At 48.1% G+C, this 1800-nt stretch overlaps 1 protein-coding gene across 1 annotated transcript in view; it reads right to left on the bottom strand.

Annotated features, from left to right (window-relative positions):
* dbx1a (developing brain homeobox 1a) overlaps positions 1-881 on the bottom strand; it is a 3294-nt gene extending 2413 nt beyond the window's left edge. Inside the window, exons 1-2 of the mRNA XM_023406921.2 lie at positions 425-881; positions 225-326 (exon numbers count right to left, since the gene is read on the bottom strand). Coding sequence (XP_023262689.1) covers positions 225-326; positions 425-791 — 469 coding nt within the window. The 5' untranslated portion in view covers positions 792-881. The remainder of the gene's footprint in view (positions 1-224; positions 327-424) is intronic.
* Positions 882-1800: the final 919 nt, after the last annotated feature.

Genomic DNA, 1800 nt, shown 5'->3' with positions numbered 1-1800 from the left:
GGTGGGTGGGTGGGTCCGGCTAGGGGCCAGAGCCAGCAGCCCCCATTAATAAGACAGTGATTTCTTCTTTTCTGGCTGTTTGTCCCTTTTCAGCTTCTATTTTGGTAAAATATGACAGGAGTTCAAAGTGTTTTACATCTAAATGCAATTAGTTCAGACTGAATTCTAAAGGCTAAACAGAGTCTATGAATCTGTGAAGCCAAGTGCGTAAAAGTTATGCCTACCTGGTAAATAAGGCGTCCTGAATATGGGGTGAAAGGTTCCGTCAAAGCAGGGGAAGGGGAAGGTCTTGCAGTGCAGGCTTTGGATTGTGGGGGGTGAGGAGGCTGTGGAGGAACATCACACGTGTTAAAACCATTCCTGAATGAGAAAAATGAATCTAAAGAAACACATGACTGAAGCCGGAGACAGTCTGTCTACTCACCGGTCTTTGGTGAAGGTGCGAGGATGGCGCTCACTCCAAACTTGAGAAAAGTTGGGTCCTTGCTGTTCGGCAGCGACGTTTTCGGCGAGCACGATTCGCGCGTCACCGCGGTGGTGGCCACCGCGCGCTCCACGGGCGCGCAGCTGAAGGAAACGGTAGTGATGGGAGTGGGCAGGGAGCCACTCACTGATGGGACAGTCCGGTTTATGAAGGCGGCGGGACGACTTATCCGCAGCAGGTCCTCCACTAGAAAGCTGGAGTGGGTCGGGAAGGCGGACGGCAGGGTCTGATGGAGCGGCAGAGCCGCGGCGGGGCGGTACAGCCCCGGGTAGAGGGCAGGAGGCGCGATGACGCTTGGGATCATCATGGTCCCGGTTTAAAAAACAGTGTGAAATCTGAAATACTCCTCTTGTCAGTTGGGAGAGAATCAGTCGTGTGAATGGCTGCTAACTCCTCTGGTTTCCTCACTCTGGGGAGAGGAGTTTTATAGCAGCCTGCCCCCCCGGCCCTCCTCTCAGGGCTGACAGCCTCACAATGGGGCTCAACAAAGTTCTCCACATGGGTCGCTTTCATGCCCTATCCCCCGGCCCGCTGATTGGCCAGAGGACGCAATTTATGATTGCATTAGACTTCATAAGCAAGCAACACACAATGTAACGTCCACAAAAGGGGCTCAGTCATCAATTTTGCATGTTGACCACTTTCCTTTCAATTTGTTTTGTTTGGCAGAGGCAAGCGGCCTAATTAAAGAGCAATCTTTGCAGATTCATTCATTATTGGGGACTTTTAATGAGCACTTTAAGAAAGATACTTTATTCTTTTCCTTTCACTGTGTCCTTCTGTTATGCAGGATATAAAAATATACTCGTTAAAATGCTAAATTATTCTTTTATTCTATTTTCAGAGTTGAAAAACAAACATAGCTACAGGTACATAAAGCTAAGCTTTAAACTATCCAATACTATAAACAAAACAACTGAGTAGACTGTGTTTATTGTTAAATCTACATTCTCTGTTAGTCGCAGATGCGATGCGCAGCATCTCAAATGTAAATCAGTTGTAGGGTTTCATAGGATTCTCAACACTCAATCTGGCCCTCGTCATGGAATAATGTCTTAAACGGATTTCTGCTATCAAAACGCTTTAACAGATGTGTTAAATATCACTCTTTTTGCACAGGCTTCATTCAGTGCGCAGAGCCGCGGCACAGAGCGCACAGGAGAAGTGTGCGGCCTGCGCCGTGCGCTCATGATCCTGTTAACCATGAACTAACTGTCACCCTCAGCTGCGGAGGAGGCGCCCCTCGGCCTTTCTCTCCTTCCCTCACTCGGCTTCAAAAAAAAGCCCAGTGGAATAAAAAAAGCTTTATTTCTAAA

The sequence above is a fragment of the Seriola lalandi genome, unplaced genomic scaffold, assembly GCF_002814215.2.
Source record: "Seriola lalandi dorsalis isolate HSWRI2012SDOR001 ecotype SW California unplaced genomic scaffold, Sedor1 jcf7180002054319, whole genome shotgun sequence".
NCBI lineage: Eukaryota > Metazoa > Chordata > Actinopteri > Carangiformes > Carangidae > Seriola > Seriola lalandi.
Note: the sequence above shows the minus strand (reverse complement) of the source record. Positions and strands in the feature narration are given on the sequence as shown.